The sequence below is a fragment of the Sparus aurata genome, chromosome 1 (assembly GCF_900880675.1).
Source record: "Sparus aurata chromosome 1, fSpaAur1.1, whole genome shotgun sequence".
NCBI classification, from domain to species: Eukaryota; Metazoa; Chordata; class Actinopteri; order Spariformes; family Sparidae; genus Sparus; species Sparus aurata.
Genome location: NC_044187.1, coordinates 4,491,621 through 4,511,188, shown reverse-complemented (window position 1 = coordinate 4,511,188; position 19,568 = coordinate 4,491,621). Strand labels below are relative to the sequence as shown.

Below are 19,568 nucleotides of genomic sequence, written 5' to 3'. Positions count from 1 at the left end.
TCACGACTTATGCTAGTCAACTTTCAGTTTCGTTGTTCATCAGCTTAATATTTTCTAAGTGATCTTAATGTCAGGTATTTCATGTTTGTCTCTGTCTTGCTGGATATAAATAAACTGTTTACACAGCAGGGATCATGATGGAAGTAAGTCCAGGACCTTGTTACGTCTGATATGTTAAAATTTGACCAAAGCAAAACACAAAAAGAACTAAATTATGTTTTATTATCTAGAATTCGCCTCAAGATGAAAGTAGAAAAACAATCCAGGCAGCAGCAGTGAGCAGTTTAAGTTCTTTATTGAGGGGGTGTTGTAAAAAAGGAGCAAACCTCGTGTTTTAGCACCTTCATACAAATTAAAAAATAAATTGCTGGTTCTCTGGTTTCTCCTGATAAACACAACAACTGGCTGCAGAACATTATGTGACATATCAGCTGGGAGAAGGAGAAAAGCATCTAATTCACAGAAACCAAGCAATAGAAATGTCTTAATTTGGAAAAAAAATCTCATTATATTTTTTTAATTACAATCAAGATTAAATTTACAAATTGTTGGAAACCTGGGACTTTAAATCAGTGCACATTACATTAGCATGTAACATAAGTTAAAAACACAAAAAGGAATTTTACAAATGTTGTTACCTGGAATTAGACAGAAAAAAAACAAAAACATCTTTAAATACTGGGTGCAGCTGTCTAAGGCATCTTTAATTCAATAGAAAAAAGATCTAGAAGTCTTATACAAAGCAGGAATGAAGCTATACAATGTCACATTATATTTTATTCCTTACACGCTGTACAAAGTCCACTTCCTTCAAGGCTGGCCGCGCCAACCGCAACACTAGGCAGCTTAACTTTTGTTCTCTAATATCCTACATTTACTGTGTCTACCAGACACACACTGTATTTACATATTCAGACATGAAATACAAACATAAATATGAGCAGGCTCCGTCTGTCCATCCCAATGGCATCGCATGTCTTCAGACACATTCTTGAAAAAATACACCAAATATTGGCCACCTAAGCTTTACGTCATCTGTTGCCTCCCCCTACTGTGTGAAGCACTTTGAGGAAAACTGTGTCAAAGTGCTTTAAAAATAAATCTGACTTTAGCTTTTTCTTTTTTTTTTTTGGTCAAAGAAGTTGTTGTTACGTATGTTTTGTAGCGAGGCAGCAACCGTCCACGAAACATGTCGGTCACAGTATCGAACACGCCACGGCGGAAACGTAACACACACGCTCGTCCGATGGCGGCGCGCTAAATCTGACCAAGAAGCCGATCTGACAATAAGTCGGTGTATTTCTACTCAATGAAAGGAACTCCCATACAGGCCGGACTTCAAACTGACCGATGACCTGTTAGCAAAAGATCAGTACATCTTCAACATATATAAAAAAAAAAAGGATATGAGCAACAGAATGTTTCCTGTAAAGCAAAAGATATTAACTTGTGTGAATACTGTACAGTAGGCCTAATGCTGGTTACCTGTATATCAACAAAAAACAACTTCTCAAGTGTTAATTCAGATTTAAAGCTATCACATAGCTGGAAAAAAAAAAATAGTCATGTACAAATAACTGAACAAAGGCCTGAGAAAGTTTTTTGTTTTTTGTTTCCATCTCTAGACGTGATTGTCAAGTCAGGCCAAATAATTGTAAATCTGAATCATATATACAGCAATGCATAGGCTACGAATCATCAACTCAAAGTTATACTGTAGGTAAAGCACAAAAAGCAGAGTTTCCCCAGAATTCAGTTATAATAATTAGTACACAGAGTTTAAAGTAGGGCTGGGTGTCGTCAGGTAAATGTACCAAATTTTTACTTTTTACTTAAAGAAGTATAAACATGTTTTTTTTTATAAAATAAACCCCAGAATGAAACTCAAAACCTCTCAGGTAAAAAACAAAACAAAAACAAGACCTCTTTCAATTAACAAAAGAAGTTTTCGGCTGATGTTAAAAGTTTAAAAACATAAAGCCATCGATGAACAGAAAAATGTCTAAAACTAGAACATCTAAAAACTCAGAAAAAAAAATAAGAATCCGACCAAACATTCAGCTCCAACTCTCGATACTCGACGGCTTTGATATTCACTGTTTGGGACACATTTCAGTACCAGTCAGGTCCAAACAGAAGTATTACAGTTCGATACCCAGACCCGAGACGTGAGCGTACCTGGCGTGGCATCCAACTCGCTCCTCCCATCACTAATATCACACTGAATTAAACCCTTTGACCTTTTTTTTCTCAAACTTGGATTTGTTTCAGGGCATCAAAAAAAAAATCTGCTCAGCCATCTTTCACACCCCAGAAAATGAGGAAGGTTGAAAGTTTTTGCAGCGCTTCTCTCAGGGCGGAGCAGTTAAAAAGGTAGTATACGTCCTGAAGACACCATCCGATCCGAACCGAACCGCTTGCCGTTTACTCAGAACTTCTGATGCTCCTATTTTTGTTTTACACGTTACATAACAGTTACCTCCTCCACTTTGTTCTCAGCGAGGTATCGGAGATGTTACTATCAACTTCCTCCTTCACAGCCACAGGTCAGGTCAAATTTAAACGCTTTGGTGTTCCACAAGGTTCAATCCTGGCTTCCTTATTATTCTCTCACCACATGTTTACGCTTTGAGACATTACGCCCAATCTGTTATTTTGTAAAGTATGAGTGTCGGTTTGAATCCAGCCAGCGATCTTTTGTTACATGTAACTGAGAACGGGAACGACAGATTTCAGTCGGCTGAATCTGAAGATTGAAATAAGCTCTGTGGCAAACACAAGTTCACGATACTGAAATCAGCAAGATAATCTCCACGAACGAACATCAGTTTATGATTTTAGACGCGCAATTGAAACCAAAGTAAAATGTTTATTTTAGACTATAAAATTAACTGCGCTGTGGTCACATGAGTTCAACGTCAGCACCAGCGATCAGTGTTTGTTTGGGTTTTTTGTCAGGGGGAAGATAAAATAATTTGAAAATGTGCTCAACGACCCGACAACGACACTATCTGACTGATGAAACATGACGAGAAACAGCCGAACACTGAATAATCTGAATGAGGAAAGCAACCAGTAACTAAGATTATCACATAAATCTAGTGGAGTGTGAAGCAGCAGAAAATGGAAAAAAACTCAAGTGCAGGATTTGTGTAAATTGTAGTTAGTTGCTTTCAATTTTAAAACATTTACATTTTTTACTGTAAAGGAATATCCATTCCAATGATCTGTTGTCGGTATGAAGCTGGATTCCTAATAGTCGTGTCGCCCTGAAGAAAACATATCAATCACTCTACAAATCGTAAAGTTAGAGTTTGATTGTTTTTTTTTTTTTACTTTTTTAGTCTCTCAGTTCGTTGCGTTGATGTTTAATGTCCCCGACAATCTCTGTATATGTCTCATTTAGACGTCGATTTTAAGAAAAAGCTTCAAAATGCAAATGATATATTTTCAGTTGTGGAACAAAACATGTGAATCTCTAAAGCTTGTGTTAACCACAGACCTCTCTACAGGGATTTAATCGAATACTGATAAAAAAAACCCAACAGACTGAAAGACGAGGGAAGCGGAAGATGAAATACTTATTTCTGTTTTCAGGCTTTGCTGCGTTTCTTTAAACTCGTCTCTCTCTCCTGTGTTTCCTTCTGCCAATAAAAGTGAGACCCGAGCCTCTTCAAATTCCTCATCTTCACCCTTTCAGAAAGCCGGATTGAAGTCAATAACGTCGCTGCTGCTCACAAAACTCCATCAACCAAACCCAAGACAGCATTTGAAACCTTACTGAGCTGTGAAGTTTGTTTTAATTATCATTATAATCTTTTGTGACGATTGTTGACCTTGAAATTTGACGTTCAGCTCGTTGCATTCAGACTTTAAGCGTATTTTCCACTAAGATTTCCCCACACGACTCAAATTCCATCTGCTCTTCACTTTCTGCCCGTTTTGTTGCGAAATTTCAATGACAACTTTTAAGGCACAGTGACTTCTGGCCCTGAACTGCACGTCCAACTCCTTCCAGGACTCAGCACAGCCTGAAGTGCTGCTGTTCTGTTCTGCGGGTCTTGGCAGCCGAGTCATTTGCCGTCAGAGACTCGAGCCAAGTCGGATCAGTACCCTCAAAACAAACGTGTGCACGTGATGAAATACTCCTTTAACATCCTCGCGGGCCTGTTTTTAAACTTTGAGTCGCATTTAATCTTTGTCCACATGCCTATTTTGAAAATCAACTTGTAACAATTGTATGGAAAAAAATTTATAAATAGTTTATTATCATTATTAATATTATAATAGTTTGCATTTACATTTAAAAAATAGTTGATGTAAACTTCTAGAGGTTTTCAAAAGTCTTCTCGGGGAGGTTTTTATGTAATGGTCCCAAATCTGTTTTTTTGGGGGGTAAACAGGTTTTTAAATCAGCAGAGACTCCTGCTGAAAAACAAATAGCTTAAAACTAAATTACCATTCCACTTGGGTAACACATTTATGTTATATTTACAAAACATGGTGTTGAATTTTCTACTTTTCTGACAGCCAATTTGTAAGGAGCTCCCGATGTTCAGCACCAGGCAAGTGAAAAGACAAAGCGAGCAGGATTTTGTAGAGAGAAAACAAAAACAAAACAAAACAAAACAAAAGGAGAGGGAGCGCTGGAGTCCTGCGGTCTTGTTGTTGGCGTCTGAATTATTCTTTGTTTCCCGCCAGAGAAGTTCATAAATAAGCAAGCAAGAGTTAAGCATCTGAAGCCTCGCCACCTCGTCGTCCTACTCGTCCAGGTCGGAGCTGGTTCTGAAACTCCGCTCAGACCAGAGAGAAGAAAAACAAAGTTAAACTATTATTAATTAATTTGCTGGATCAGTTTGAAGTCCACCAGGTAGGATGTCATTGTACACCAAGCTACAGTGTCCTAGAGGATTGAGAGGGGATGTGGGGACTTTTTTTGTGTGGAGTATTTCCCGCACTGGGACAAGTCTCAGACACTCCTCTTGGTGACGTCTCCTCCGCCCCTCCGTCCTCTTAATACAGTCTTCAGTTTGAGAGAGTCCGTCTGCGTACAAGCTCTGTAAACAGGCAGCTCACAGGTTCTTGGTGTTTATGTGAGTCTTGTAATGCTTCGTCAGGTGGTCGCTCCTCATGAAGCGCTTCTGACACTGGCTGCACTCGAAGCGCTTGTCTCCTGTTGGGGAACAAAAACAAAGTGACAGGTTACGTTTTAATGTAAAAAAAAATACAATGGAGGGAATATACGAAGAAAAACAGGCTGCGGGCAAAACAACATTCACTCAGAAAGACTATAAATATCTATTAAAGCTTTTACTTGCTGCTAGAAACAGAACTTCTTACAAACTTCTGTATTTGAAATGAATGAATTTATGTAATAACAGGTGGACCAGAATCCTCTGGCACCTGAAGGACTGTGAGTTCATGTCTCCAGGTGAGAGCGAGAGCTAACTGGACCTGTAAGACACAAATCTTCCTCAGATGTGAAGACAGTAAATTGCACCCAGCTGATCAGCGAAGGCTTAAAGGGATATTCAGGTGTAAATTCAATCCATGGTCTCGAGAGATCAAGTTAGCAGACCGCTAATTTACGGAGTTTTATCAACCTCAGAAACGACCGCACGACAACAATACACTGCAGTAAATGGATCCAAATATAAACCGCCACCAAAAAGCCACAAATAATGCTCAGAACAGCACCAAACTTCAGCAACAGTACAAATAGGGTCTCAGCACATAGTCCGGGGCATCTAACCTCCGCTAGCTTAGCTGGATTTCTACTGAAAAGCTGACTAAATTTACCACTCTTCTGCAGCAGCTTCCTGTTGACGGGAAGTCCCGACGACGTCGATTACCGAGTGCAGTAGAGTTCCGCGGCTCATGGATGAAAATGTATGATTATGACTTCATGGAAAAGCAATCAAAGTTCATATGTGTCTTACCTGCCAGTTTATAACAGTTATTATCGAGAGCGGACAGGGAAAAGAACGGAATTGAGCATTTCTAACAGCACTCGGTAATCGTAGCGTCGGGACTTCCCCGACCCGGAAGCTGATGGAGGAGAGTTGAAATCTGTTTTTAGCTTCACAATAGAAATCCAGCTAAGCTAGCGGAGGTTAGATGCCCCGGACTATGTGCTGAGACCCTATTTGTACTGTTGCTGAAGTTTGGTGCTGTTCTGAGCATTATTTGTGGCTTTTTGGTGGCGGTTTATATTTGGATCCATTTACTGCAGTGTATTGTTGTCGTGCGGTCGTTTCTGAGGTTGATAAAACTCCGTAAATTAGCGGTCTGCTAACTTGATCTCTCGAGAGGGAATCTAACACAGTTTCACGGTGATTTAGACCATGGATTAAATTTACACCGGAATATCTCTTTAAATGAGAGAAAACCAGAACACTGCAGAGGAAAAATCGCTTTGTGTTCTTTCAGCTCTGACTTCATTGTTTCTTGAGTGATTAAAACTGCAGCCAGACCTGTGTGCGTCCTGGCGTGTCGCTGCAGCTCGTCGCTGCGTGTGAAACGTTTCCCGCAGAAAACCCAGTTGCAGACGAACGGCCTCTCGCCGGTGTGCAGCCGGACGTGAGCTCTGAGCAGCGACGTTTTCCTGAACGTCTTCTCGCAGCCGGGGACGTGACAGATGTGCTTCCTCTTCCCCACCTCCCCGGGCCTGCAGAGCGTCCACACAAACACACCCAGTCAGACAGTGAGGCTTCATTTACACAGGACACTCGGTATCTACGAAGAATTAAGGTGTGTATTCTGATGGGCAAATAAAGCGGGCAGGAACCTTTTGTCTGCGTCTTTACAGTTGGGGCAGGTGCAGGCCATCCGTCGCTTCTTCTCTCCTGGCTGGCCGGGCAGCTCCAGGGTGAGGGTCTGGTCTACCTGGATGGCCTGCTGGCCCTGCGTTGTTGCCAGCTGGAGCCCTCCGCCCTGCATCGTCTGGACCGTGAGGTGCTGCTGGCCTGACAAACACACACACAGACAGACTCGCTGTAAGAGACACAGCAGGGCTCCGGCCAGAGCGGCCAAGTTCCTCTGAAAATCCAGACTACAGGCTGACAGCCACGAGTCAAACTGAAGTGAAAGTCTAATGATTAATTAGAGAACAAAGTGTTGACAACATGTTCTAAGCAGAAGGAGCTTTTATTAGAAACTGGCTGACACCATTAGTAAAAAGAGGGAGAACAACCAGAGAAACTGAGAACTGAAACAAGAAACAAGAAAGAAGTCCAGCTGCCTTTATTCTGCTGATAGAGCACAAAAATGTAAGTTGATCTATTTTCTTTATCTCTCTGTGTCCTTCTTTGTGACTCTTTGCTTTTTTCCAGTTTTTCCACTCCTCTAGGCCTTTAACAGATCTGTGCTCTACCATCCCGGGTCTGAGACTCACCCCCTGCGTTGGTGATGGTGACAGGAACTCCCTGGACTTGGACCCCGTTGATGCTGATCGTCTGAACCGCCTGAGCTGCCGAGGAGAGCTGCGACGTGTTCAGCGCTATCATCCCCCCCGCCGGAGCAATTTTCGCCAGAGTCCGCTCCTTCCTTCCCCCCGCGAGCGCCCTCTTCGCGCCGGCCGGTGGCGAGGTGGTGGTGGTGACGACCGAGGTGGTGGGTGTCGTTGTCGTGGATACCGAGTCCTGGAGCTGAACAGACTGCCACTCGCCCGCCGCTGTTTTGAAGAGGATCTGAGGGAAGAAAATGCCAAACGGACGTCTGAAGTTTAATTTAAACCGGTCTGCACAGTGTGATATACGTTTGTGCTCTCTTCCTGCATTCCCTCAAAGCTTTCCACTGCTGTTGTCCTATGTTGAGATTGTGTTGAATAAAGAAAAATTCAAAAGATAAATATTTTTGGCATATTAAAGGTAAACAATCCAGCTCCAAAGAAAAAAGGTCGACAAAAATAACAGATGAACCGACCGGTTACACACTGAAAAGACAAACAGCAGTAAAAAGCACTGTTAAACATGATTATTCATCATCTTAACGATGAATAAAAAACACAAATGCTCTGTAAATATTTGTGGATTTATTATAAACCAAGTTTTTCCAGCTCTGAACGGGACTACACACAACAAGCAGAATTGGTACATGTAAAGTTAGGTTTTGTCGATACAGCTGAAACATTTAGCGCGGTGAAAGGTTTAATTCCAGTCAACATAAGAGATAATTAATTATACTGACAGTTTTTAATGATGAAGACCCAGAAAAAGAAGTTTATTTAACCAGTTTTGTTTTTATTCAACTACTTCTTCTTTGAAAATGTTTAGTTTTACAATAGAAACGTTGTTTTTATTATTAAAATTATGATCATAAGGACTCACAGATGTCTATTTATCTTCATGTCGCTTTCTTATTTACTTTAAAAATATTAATGTTGGGTTTTTTCTACTAATACAACCCAAGAAACTGTCTGCTGCTGCTTATAAAACTAATAAATGCAAAGGCTGAAGTTCATCTCCGATACAACAGTTAAATCAGTTGAAGTGAAGTCACTTTCACTTTATTCACCACAAAATTAAATAAAACTTGGCGAGCTCGTCTCACATAGCCAGACGTTCGACCTGCCCTTCATTATTAACACTTTCCTCACTGTTTGTAACGCTCCTGCAGCGTCACATGTCGACAGCACAACCCAAAAAAAACACACCTTTTAAATTTCTGGCTGTTTGAGAGTCACTCGCTTCACGCTCGACTACCACAGGATATTAACTGAGCTGTGCAGGAAGCAGAACATGACGCTGAGGCTGTAATTCAGCGTTTTAAAACATTCACCAGACATAAAACAGGTTGTATTTCACAGGAAGACGTCACTGATTAGCACCAGCTTCACTGAGATACATTCGGGCCGAGTCAAAAACAATGTGGTTCAGCTGGATCTTCCAGCACCGGACATATTTGTGGTCACAGATGAGACGGGAGTGGACGACTGGAGTTCTGCTTGTTCAGCAGCTGTTTGATAAGTTCCTATTAAACACATTCAAAAGGATGTAAATCGATGTTTCTATTCTCGACTCTCATCGTTTTAGTGCTGCTGATTTTCCTTTGACGCCCAAAAGTCCTAGAAATGTATTTGACTCAATAAGAATAAAATAACTGGACTAATTTTGATTTTAGTCAGTAATTACAAACATTTAAAAACAGCTCTGAATGAGTCAGAAGGCAGAGTTGTTCTGAGGTGAGAGTGTGTCTGAACGGATACCTGCGTCGGTGTCGAGTCGGTCTGAGCGACCTGCAGGCTCGAGGGCATCGACTGTCTCTGTGGGACGGGTGGAAGCGTGGCGGAGGCGGCCTGCACCACCTTCAAGGCCTGCTGGGGGATCTGAACCATCTGAGACTCCGGTTTGGACTGGACCAGCTGGACCTGCTGCACCACAGCCGGCTGCCCGGGGCTCTGTACGATCAGCAGGTTGTTACCTGCCTGCAAACACAGAAGACAGGTGAGGTTATCTAAGGAAGCAGCCAACCCTGTGATGGTTCAGTTACGGGACAGCTTGACCACAATAACCCGACAAGTCAGTCCGCTCATGTTTCATTAAACCTGATTCATTGATCTTTTGGCCACTTGAGAGCAGCAGAACAAACTGAGTACAGCGCCGACATTAGCGACATGCTAACACGATACACGTCCAATATTCTCTCTGCTTTGACTTCTGTCTTGTCTCAGCACCAGAGAAATACATCCAGCTCTTTCGCTGCTAACTTTGCTGTTTGATTCTTCGCCGGCAGCTTTTAGAAATCAGCTGCCTGCTGAAGCTGGAAACATTCACTGACGAGGCAACACAACAAAGTTAAAGTTGTAAAACCAAAATAATAAAAGATTAAACCGCTCAGAAGTGATGAGAGGAAACTGCAGGCGGCTAATAAATCTCTAAAATAGGTATTAGAGGAACTTTGAGTTTACAGAGACACAGATTAGATTCACAGTCTAAATTAACTCGACTTGAATTTAGCAAACCACCAAATACTGTGTAACACCAGCAACACACATTACAGCATGTCATTAGGGTCATTGTGCCAGAGGATGCAGAGCAGCACCGACCTCACATGGTTTCACTCATGTGACCTCATGAGGAAGCTGCTGTAAACAAAATGCAGACGATAGGAACTCAGCTGCCTGCAGTGCTGCTGATACATATATATTATTCTTCAGCGAGAGATTTTAACTCTTAATATCTGTCAACCGTAGCATACTAGCTAACGTTAGCCTAGTTTTGGCTTGGCAGCGACGTGAGGAGCTCAAAGATCTGGTGAAAGTACCGACGTGATGACAATTGTAATGGTTGAGATTTTAAAACCTAAAAAACGAGGCGGCCCAGAAGAATCTGGAGCAGTTCAGGAGATTCAAGATCGAACAACGGGACCGACCAAGTCCAAGAACCAGATTTATGTTGAGCCAATCAATCTTTTTCCCGTCTGACAGAAAATAATCTGACATCTTTGAGTTCCAATACTTGATAAGAGTGATTAACTAACATCAAAGGATTCAATGCTTTTATCTGTTTTATAAAACTGATAACTCAAGAACAAACTGCTGATCTGTGATTTTAAAAAAACCTCAAATCAAAACATTCTTCTGGCTCCTTTAACTAAAATCTCACAGACTTGTTCACTCAAAGTAACTCCACCGTCAACATTTAACTGTCGGCTGAATTCTTATTCTCTAAGTAATTGGCAAAAACTTGAATTTAGTCAATTTTGTCGCCGACTGCTCCCGAGGTCAATAATAAAACTTGTGTTTGTATCATCACACATCATGAAGTCGTGTGTCCTGATCAGAAACAGTCGGCTGTCTGACAGAGTTCACTGTAAACATGCTCAGACTGTTCGACGCAGCACTGGATGCTTGTAGTTCAGAATGAGCCGGTGATAAATAAGAGAGAGCTTGTGCTCTGTTGTCAGGTGTACCTGTATGATGTTGTCACCAGCCTCGATCAGGATGGTCTCCATCTGCTCTGGGGGTGGAGACGCAGCCTGCTGGGGAGGAGGCGGAGCTGCTAGAACTACTTTTTTCTTCCTCCCTCGTCGCCCCTTTCCTGGAGTGGGAGGTGCAGCTGCCGTCTCTGTGATGATTTGAGTCCCGCCCACCTCTCCGGTCGCCACATTGAGCGGCAGCGTGAGCCCGCTGGGCAGCTGCACCATGTTTGCAGCAGAGTTGTTTTGCTTGCGTAACTTTGGGGAGGGTTTGATGGCTACAGTCTTCTGCGGTGTGATCGGGGTGGCGGCGGCGGCGGGGGCCGGGACAGTCATGGGAGTGGTGATGATGGCCTGGTTGGTGCCGGGGATGAGCTGGATCTGACCTCCCTGTGGCATCACCTGGATCGTCTGGGCCCCCTGGATCTGCGGCACCACCTGGTACTGGATGTTGGCGGGGGCCGCGGTGTTGGTGCGGGCCGGGCTCTGCTGGATGGTGAGCACGATCGGACTGCCAGGCGCCGTGGAGCCCAGGCCGGCAGGGAGCTGAATCACATTGCCCTTGGCTGAAAGGAACCCCAGGTTTTTGGGTGGAGCGGGGGCGATTGGCGCCGGCTTTATGGGGAGGAGCCTGCGGGGCTGCGGCTGTGCTGGAGGAGAGGTGACAGGAGCCTGAGCAGCAGGAGGGCCGATTTTACTACAGGTGGCGGCCAAGAGGGCCAGAGGAGACGGCTGGGCGTCCTGAAACACAAACACAACGGCTCAGACACAACACACAGTCTGCACTCGAACTGCAACAAGTAACACAATCATTCAATGTCCACTAATAAATCAATCAGCAACTATTCTGATAATCAATGTAATCAGTTGGAGTAATTCTTTGACCCTTAACCCCAACTGCCCCCGTGGAGCTGCTCAGTAATTTATTTCATTTTATTTCATTTGTAATTTGTGTACAGCTCTTTTAGTTGTAATTATACCCTTGTTTGATTGTCAGTTATCACACTGATTAAATTCCCTTCAGGAGTTATCAGCTGCATCTTCAGTCAAGCTAAAGACAGCTGTGAGAAAGCTCCAGACGGTCTGTAAGTTGACTTTTGACCTTTGATTATTCTGTTACAAAATTCTTCCCAAAGGTCAAAACTGTTTGTCCAAAATAAGTCCCGAAAACTTTCAAGGGGACTGCTTCTTCAACTGAGTGTAAAGAGACATTTTGACTAGAAAACAGAGAAAAATAACTTAAGATTTTACATTTTGTTGTGATAAAACAGTATATTTTCTTTATCTGGCTGCTTCACTGCATCAGATCAAACTTGGGTCGCCCTGTGAAAGATGTTCCTACGCTGTGCAGCGACTTGAATGCATCATGGATTAATAGATATTATGCAGAGAGAGGAGAGGGAGAGAGAGACAGTGCAGAGCAGACAGTAGACGGACTCGACATCTGGCTGTTACTCACTTGTGTGGAAGCGGTGGAAGGCTGGAGGTATTCACTGGGACTGACAGCAACAGTGGTGGCCATACTGTCCTGTTGTTCTGGAAAACACACAGACACAGCAGAGTCAGATTCAGGCGGCCTGCGGCATCTATTTTCAGTGGTTAGGCTGTTCAAGGACAACGCAGGACATTCCTACAAAACAGAAACAGATCTAAGAAAGACGAACTCTGTGATGGTCATTAACACAACGATTAGTCGATTAAGATGTTGGCGGATTTGTCTTCACTCACACGGCAGTGGACTCAATATTGTTTCCTCGATAATTCAATGTTGGATTATTAAAGTATGTTTTGGTCTGAACAGAAAGACAAATACATTTACTACTAACTATTTTACAAAGTCTACTTATAATCTAACAGAAAAATCTACTTAGACACATGAAAGTTCCTGACAACAGATATTCTGCATGATTTCTTTTAATTTTTCTCTCTTTCTATCTTGTATAAGATCATTTATGTAGGTATATCAATGCACACCTTCAGAGCTCAATGATTTGTCAATTAGTTGTCAACTATTGTTCGACAAAATCCTCTGATCCAACATCTTAAATGTGAAAATGTTCTGGTTTCTTTCCTCCCCTATGACTGTAAACTGATCATCTTTGGGTTTTGGACAAAAACAAGACGAGGGTTTAGGAAAAACTCATCAACCAATTTCTGACATCTTATACCACAAACAACTAATTGATCAACTGAAAAAAGGACAGAGTAGTGGACAATAAAAATAATCCTGAGTTTACAGACTACTACTGTGATGGAGAAACTACTTGGAATACCTATTTAGCTTCTGCAACATCTGTCTGGGACAAGACAAATAACTAAAGCTATCTACAGTAATACAAAGAGCAGTATGTGCCTGTGAAACAGCAGGTCGCTCTACTTTACACGATGTTATCAACCGTCCAGATTCACAGATCTTTTAGGTCATAGTAAGTACTTCTGTGTGTACCAGTGAACTGATAATCTAGATAATGATCACTCTTTTAAAATTGTGCGATAAACATTTCCACAACAGGTGCAGCACTTGGATCTTCTGCAAAAGCAACTGAAAACCTTTTCATAGAACTTCTACTGCGGTGGTTTTCATGGATTTATCTAAGAGGACACGCCAGCTTTGGTATTTAGAATTTAAGCAAAGAGATTTGTGACAAACAATTATCAAGCTGCAGGCGATGCACAAATGGACTGCAGTCAAAAACATTATGTGAGGAAAAGACTGAATTTATTGATATTATATTTCTGTTGAGACTGTCAGCATAAGTACATTCAGGGCCGGCTGCCCAGAGGTTTAACAGCAGGCTAAATCTTCACGACCAGCAGCGCTGCTTCACAGCCAAAACCAGGTGTCAGGTGAAGTGGAACTCTCATCATTTTAAGCTGAGTGACTTATTCCACCGGTCATTATTGATCTGAAATCACAGTTTTATAAATGATAAACTCTGAGATAAATTCAATGCAAAAGAGAAGTTCCAGTTTTTCACGTGTGGTTTTATGCACCAGTAGTTATCAGGATGTATTTTTATGTGTAACATCGCCATAATTCACGAATGTTTATCACAAACTGATGTGTTAATATTTGTGATATTTAGTTAAGCTGGAAGCACGTCAGCTGGCAAACACTTGTAATCAAACAGCAGGTGACACGTGATCACATGACTGTATAAGAGCGCTGCTCTGGCAAACCAGCGATAGTAGCGAGAAGTGCAAACGCTGCTGGGAAATGACTGAATCATCACAGATCCACTCCGACTGCAAGAAATGCTGATTTCATGAACGCACAGATGAGCGATTAAAGTGAGGCAGTCTGTGCCTCTAAAGGATGATTGTTTTTTTAATATATACACTTTGCAATTTAAAAGCCCACAGCACAGCAGCACTTCTAGCTGCTCTGAAGGGATTTTCAAAATCCTCAAGGTTTTTTTTCTGTCAATCTAAATTAAAACATCTGCAACAGGATAAAAAATATATGGCTGGAATGTCCCGTTGGTCATCTAACACACCGTAAGAATAGCTATTTTTCTGTGACTATTACAGCCCCACCAATATATATCAGTATCTCTGTATATGTTGTCCAATAAGTTGTTGTTTTTTACAGAGTGTAATGCAAAAAGGAGGTTTGAGGGTAATTTTAATTATCAAATTCCTCATGAAGCTTCCTCTTTCAGTGCACAGATGACATATTGGACAATACGTTTCATTGTGGGACTGTAAAATACCCTGTTCCCCATTACTTATCTTTGCCACAAGTGTTTGATAACCATATTTGAGTGTGTGCTTGTGTATATATTCTATGTATGTAAGAATATCGGCAAGCACATGTCACTTGAAGCTTCAGATTTCAAGCTTGAAACAAGTTTGAAATCTTCATCTTTTCTTAAATCGATCTGGGTTAATCACCGACTGCCATGAATGCATTTTTAAGAAAACATACACTTAGGTCTCTCACTCCAGTGTTATGGTTCCCCGCCATGTAACAGTAACACGTGAAAAAAGACAGAAGTTGCTTGTTGTGAAGGAAGTTGTCTTAAACACAAAGGACTCTCATCAACAACACTAACTGGCTGGCTGTGGCAGCTCCTCTGTCCACACTGAGCTTCACCCTGACACAAAATAAGCTCCAGCTCTGTGTTGTGGCTGCTGAACAGACGCCACACAGGAACAGTTTCCTCTGTTAGCCCTGCCTGCATTATTAAGTGAAAGTGTTTCTGCATTCGGCTGTGGATCATGGTGCCTAAACTTCACCTCTCAAACCACAAACAAACTTTCACACGGAGATATAACTCAGCCTGCTGAGCCTCTAATCTCTCCTGGCTAAGACACATTTATGGATATACAAACGTGGATGGCTGATTACAGACCTGCTGCACGAAGCACAGCTTCACAACAATGAATCTAGCCATTTCACAATCATCACAAGTTATACGAGTGTGTATCTGAGCCCTGCCAGTAATGCTCACAGAGAGGAAGAAGAAAAAACAGTGCGGCCTCAAAATAGCGCCGCCATCAAACACATACTGTTGGTTTGCTTTGGACACCCACTAAATGTTAGCGAGCGTGCTAACTAGCAACACTAAACCGGGGCAGGGTGAAGTGGCTAGCCGCTAGCTTAAGCTGATTTGGTTCGTGTGCAGCTTAGTTTCTACTAATAAACGAGCTAAGATGAGGCCGTTATCTGCATCGTCTAGACAACTCTGTGTTTTTATTGTGGACAGTCTGAGTGTGGGGAATGCACGACCAGATCTGGAATAAAAACAAGTAAACGTTTTGCTAGCTAGCTAGCTACATAGCTTACAGTAGCATATTTGGCTAGCTGACGCGTAGCTAGCAAGTCAAACTCTCTTTGATAACGTTACAGAAAAAGGCAGCCCTTTTCCGGAAGTGCATTGCTTATTTTGATACACACAACTGCCCGAGTCTCCCTAAAACATACTTATTCGTAGCACATACTGTCCAGTGCTTCTCTGCTCGACACAATATAATGTTTTACGAAGTAGAATGTAATATAAACACCAATGTTTTAATTCCTACCCACCGCTCATGACGACATTCGCTCTCCGCGAGCCTTGAAGACCGAGCCCATGGAGGAATCCGCCCGCGCTCCTGCACCAATCCACGGACAATGGGCCGTTGACGGACGGCCACGCCGGCCAATCAGCGCGAGGTGTCCGTGTGATTGAAAACCAACCGAGCCAATCGCAGTGCGGTATTTTTGTACGTCGGCCGATGGATGACGGTTTGACCAATGGGATGTCGAGATTGAGCTCCCTGGGGGCGTTGCCGCAGAGGAACCCCAGAACGAGCTCCGGCCCTATTACAGCAGGAATCCACTTTGACTGACGTCCCCAACGGCCAATGAGAGCGCAGAGGGGCGGATCCGCGAGAAGAAGAATGACAACCGTGTTGATCAATGAGCTGTGAGTCGGTAACGTGTGACCCGTTTAAACTGTCCCGTGTTTCACCGTGAGCAGCAGTCAGCTGTGAGCGAGCAGGAGTCAACACGGCGGAAACACTTTAAAGCCTTTTAATAGGTTTTACTTACTTTTTATGATTTCCACAGTCCTGTCTTTTATTTTATATGTTGCACATTATACTATATTATACCTCAAACCTTACTGTAAACTCCATACTAGACCATGTTAGTGTGTTAGAGGACAAATAAAGTTTTTTTTAATCAAATTGAATTGTCATACTGGACCCTGATGTTTACATGACTTGCTGCTACTAATCACATCATGTCACTTTATATCATCACGTGTCACTTTAAGTTGCCATTTACTGCACAGAACGTCTTAAATGACACTTAACTCTTCATATAACAGCTGTAGTTATCTCCTTTTATTCTATTTTTGTGTGTATTTGTCTTTATCTGTGCTATAACAACTTGTATCTGTGATTACGTTCTTGCTCCTTTGTCCCTGTGCCGCAGCATCACTTGACCCTCTGGAGATTAATAAAGGATCATCTTGTCTTATCTTATTTTATCTTCTGTTGTGTTCTCTTGTTTTTGTCTTTTCTTGTCTTATCTTACATGAAATCAGTCTTTTTCTGTCAGTTCCAATACAATCCTGTAGGATTCCAATGAATTTCCTGCTAGTCATTTTACTATATACTGTACAAACTGTACCTCGACCTATTTACTCTTTATTTATATAATGTAAATACTGTATATCTGTCTATACTCTGCTGCACACACTTGCACTTTACTGCTTCTTTTTGCACTTCTGGTTAGATGCTAACTGCATTTCATCATCTCTGTACTTGTATTGTGCACAATGGCAATAAAGTTGAATCTAACCTATCTTATTTAATCTAATTTCTGATGCAGGGGGATTTTGATTGGACTCGAGAGAAAACAAGAAGAAGAATCTAAACATTTTAGGAGTTTATGAAATGTATGGGAATCTTAAAGGACTTTACTGGAACCAGTAGAATAAAAACAGATTTCCAGTTGAATTTAGGCAATAAATTCCTAAAGAATTCTTTCAGAAAAGTTAAAAATCCTCCCAGACTTTTTGACTGTAAACTGATTATATACATATATTGTAAAGCTGTGGCTGTGGACTTACTACAGTACAAAGCTGTAGTTGTTGGCCTGTTAATGACTTGTTTGTTACTGTGTAGTTAAAGATAAACTCACCTGGCTCAAACATGTTTGGTGTGCGTGCTGTTGTCCAGGTGAATCTTATTGTTATACTCAATACAACGTGCACAATAGGTCGTAGTTTGACCCTGAAAGGCCTTTCACAGAGAATTTGACTCCATGCTCGTGTAATAACAGCAGTAGTGGACATATTTAGTGACGGCAGTAACAATACCACAGTTAAAACATACTCCGTTACAAGTTAACTGTTACAAGTACAATCAGCAAAATATACACATTTTAAAGTACTCGTTGTGTCGGATATACTGTGAATTATTAGTGAGTAGTTGTTGTAATTGGCTCACATTAAGCTATTTTGACAGTTAAATCTATATCATATCTTTTATTCATATATATTTTTCGGAACACTTGACTGTGCTGGTGTTTGTATATTTTGAACTTTTTCTTTTTGTCGTCTGTCCCGTTAATGTTGTGTACGCACTGATGCTTTTACACATCTAAGTAATTTTTGATTTGATTTGAAGAAAAAGTTGAGCCAAAAGTGAAATTTCATTCATGATCATTATCATGATCATTCTGCCGCAACACAAGTCTCCAAAAACCCAAAAGTACCCAAACTAATTTGAAAAAACGCCCTTTTACAACCTTTTTTATGCTGAAATCTTCCCTGCAGCTGCCAAAATAAAAGCGTCCGAAGTGGTTGCAAGAGTCTGATTGCATGTCAAGGGTGTAAATCTTTTAAATCAATTAGGGATTTCAGGGCTTTCATAGATTTGATAGCGAGCTATATGGAACCATTTTACACGTCTCCAGATACTGCAGTTGTTTGAGAATGTTTATTGTTTCTCTGTGAAGCTGCAGAAATGTTTTGCTTCCATCAGCGTGTGTGTGAGGAGATAATGACTGGATGTTCATTTGTGGCTGAGCTCCTTCTTAACATTTTCACTATCAGTCTTAAACAGTGTGTTTTGTTGCTTTTCTTAGACTGGTAACTTTGGACTCAGACCACGTTTGAGCACTGAAGACTTGGTACTTGTCTGTTTTGCTTGGTGTCGGGTCACAACCGGACCAGAAAGGCCGACATGATCCCAGTTTCCACCCTGTGGAGGAAACGCTCCAGTCGTGGCTGTCAGTCCCATCCGTCGTCAACATCCGCTGAATTCTGCCCGCAGCACTTTCAGCCAACATGTAGGCTGCGAGGAGCCGTCCCTCGTTCTCATTGGATCACTCTCCTTGGCTCTTTTCACATCCACAATGCATGTGGCCCTTTTCATATAGGCTTTTCCTCGAAGAGTGCACTTGACCTTATTCACATCCAGTCGTCTGTGTTCCTCCTCTCCCTGCGTCACCGCGAGGGCTCTTTAAAGTGCTCTGGAAAACGAAAGTCCTGCTTTTAGCTAAACCACTTTCTCCCTCTCCACCTCGAGCGTGCTGTGGTCGGCGGTGGAGGATGCAGATGCCGTCTATCACCTTCTCCCCAGGCACATCTGTGGAGAGTCTCAGAGAGAAAGAGCTGCATAATTTAACTTGGAAATTTGCCTTTTTTTTCCTTTAACGGGATTCATGAGCGAGCCGACACACAAGCTGGAGAGTTTTCAGCCTGAAATATGTGACGTTTAAAAATGAAACAACGTGAAACCTCCACCAGCATCTTCACGCTGTTATCGGTCGTAGATGCATCCATAACGTCAAACATCCATCTGCAGGCTGGCTGCCAGATACCATGTTGCATTCACCTGCTTTAGACAGGAACGTAAACTTGAAACTCAAACTTAGTTGAGGAATTGATTGAGTCCATTGGCAGAAAATTAATCATTTGAGTCATTTTAAATGGAAAAATGACAAATACTTGCTGTTTTTTGCTTCTTATATTTAAAGATTTACTATTTTTCTTTGTCTTTTATGCAGCTGTGGAACATCTGTGGTAAACTGACTTGTTAATAAAGTATTTTTCTGACATTTCAACCTGCAGCTGGAGCCTGAAATCCAAAACTTACTCTCTGCTTAGTCCACAATCCAACTTACTGTGGCTTAAGTACAAGTTTGAGGTACT

At 41.9% G+C, this 19,568-nt stretch overlaps 1 protein-coding gene across 3 annotated transcripts; it reads right to left on the bottom strand.

Moving 5' to 3' along the window:
- Positions 1–276: 276 nt before the first annotated feature.
- sp2 (sp2 transcription factor) lies at positions 277–16,069 on the bottom strand. Of its 3 annotated transcripts, none has more exons than XM_030416590.1 (8): positions 15,947–16,069; positions 12,377–12,453; positions 10,912–11,658; positions 9,206–9,424; positions 7,394–7,688; positions 6,788–6,965; positions 6,474–6,667; positions 277–5,173 (listed from the first exon to the last, which is right to left on the bottom strand). In XM_030416590.1, exons 1-8 carry the CDS (start codon positions 15,951–15,953, stop codon positions 5,073–5,075), a joined length of 1,818 nt encoding a protein of 605 aa, XP_030272450.1. In that variant the 5' UTR covers positions 15,954–16,069; the 3' UTR covers positions 277–5,072. The 3 variants fall into 3 exon arrangements, with proteins under 3 accessions (XP_030272450.1, XP_030272441.1, XP_030272432.1); XM_030416581.1 differs by having other exon boundaries at positions 12,377–12,547; positions 15,947–15,983; XM_030416572.1 differs by having other exon boundaries at positions 15,845–15,952.
- Between the last annotated feature and the right edge of the window lie 3,499 nt (positions 16,070–19,568).

Excerpts from the sequence above, each read along its gene's own strand:
- sp2 (XM_030416590.1), bottom strand. Across the intron at positions 9,425-10,911 it reads CTGGTGACAACATCATACAG|GCAGGTAACAACCTGCTGAT; the intron begins GTACACCTGACA and ends CTGTGTTTGCAG. Across the intron at positions 5,174-6,473 it reads ACACGCCAGGACGCACACAG|GAGACAAGCGCTTCGAGTGC; the intron begins GTCTGGCTGCAG and ends GTTCCCCAACAG.